Genomic DNA, 388 nt, shown 5'->3' with positions numbered 1-388 from the left:
GAGGCGGCGTTGGCCGGGGTCCCGCGGGGCGCACGGGGGTCTCCCGGGCCGCGGAGCCCACAGGGATCACCGAGATCGTGGGATCTCGGGAACTGGGGGCCGCGTTGACTGGAGATTGGGGGCCGCACAAGGTCGGGGGATCACATCAGGAATCGCTGAGACTGAGGGGCACACAGGGGTCCCGGGGGTCAGTGTTCGGGGATCCTTGAGTCACAGGGACCAAGGGTCACAAGGATTGGCGATCGGGGGGATCACAGGGCGCACGGAGTTCCGTGTATCGGGGTTCGCAGGGATCCCGGGTCCCGGGTCCCGGGTCCCGGCTCTCACCTTGGGCGGCGGCTCGACCCGCGGCCAGCATCAGCACGCACGGCAGCAGCAAGAGCAGCGG

General features: G+C 69.8%; 1 protein-coding gene across 2 annotated transcripts in view; it reads right to left on the bottom strand.

The window, feature by feature from the left end:
• The window catches only part of Ror1 (receptor tyrosine kinase like orphan receptor 1), a 291697-nt gene extending 291317 nt beyond the window's left edge, over positions 1–380 (bottom strand). The window contains exon 1 of one of the 2 annotated variants that reach the window (XM_010605068.2): positions 328–380. In XM_010605068.2, coding sequence (XP_010603370.1) covers positions 328–358 — 31 coding nt within the window. In that variant the 5' untranslated portion in view covers positions 359–380. The remainder of the gene's footprint in view (positions 1–327) is intronic. The other variant, XM_010605069.2, reaches the window with a different exon arrangement.
• Between the last annotated feature and the right edge of the window lie 8 nt (positions 381–388).

This window comes from Fukomys damarensis, unplaced genomic scaffold (assembly GCF_012274545.1).
Source record: "Fukomys damarensis isolate Sample0158 unplaced genomic scaffold, DMR_v1.0_HiC HiC_scaffold_33, whole genome shotgun sequence".
Classification (NCBI taxonomy): domain Eukaryota; kingdom Metazoa; phylum Chordata; class Mammalia; order Rodentia; family Bathyergidae; genus Fukomys; species Fukomys damarensis.
Note: the sequence above shows the minus strand (reverse complement) of the source record. Positions and strands in the feature narration are given on the sequence as shown.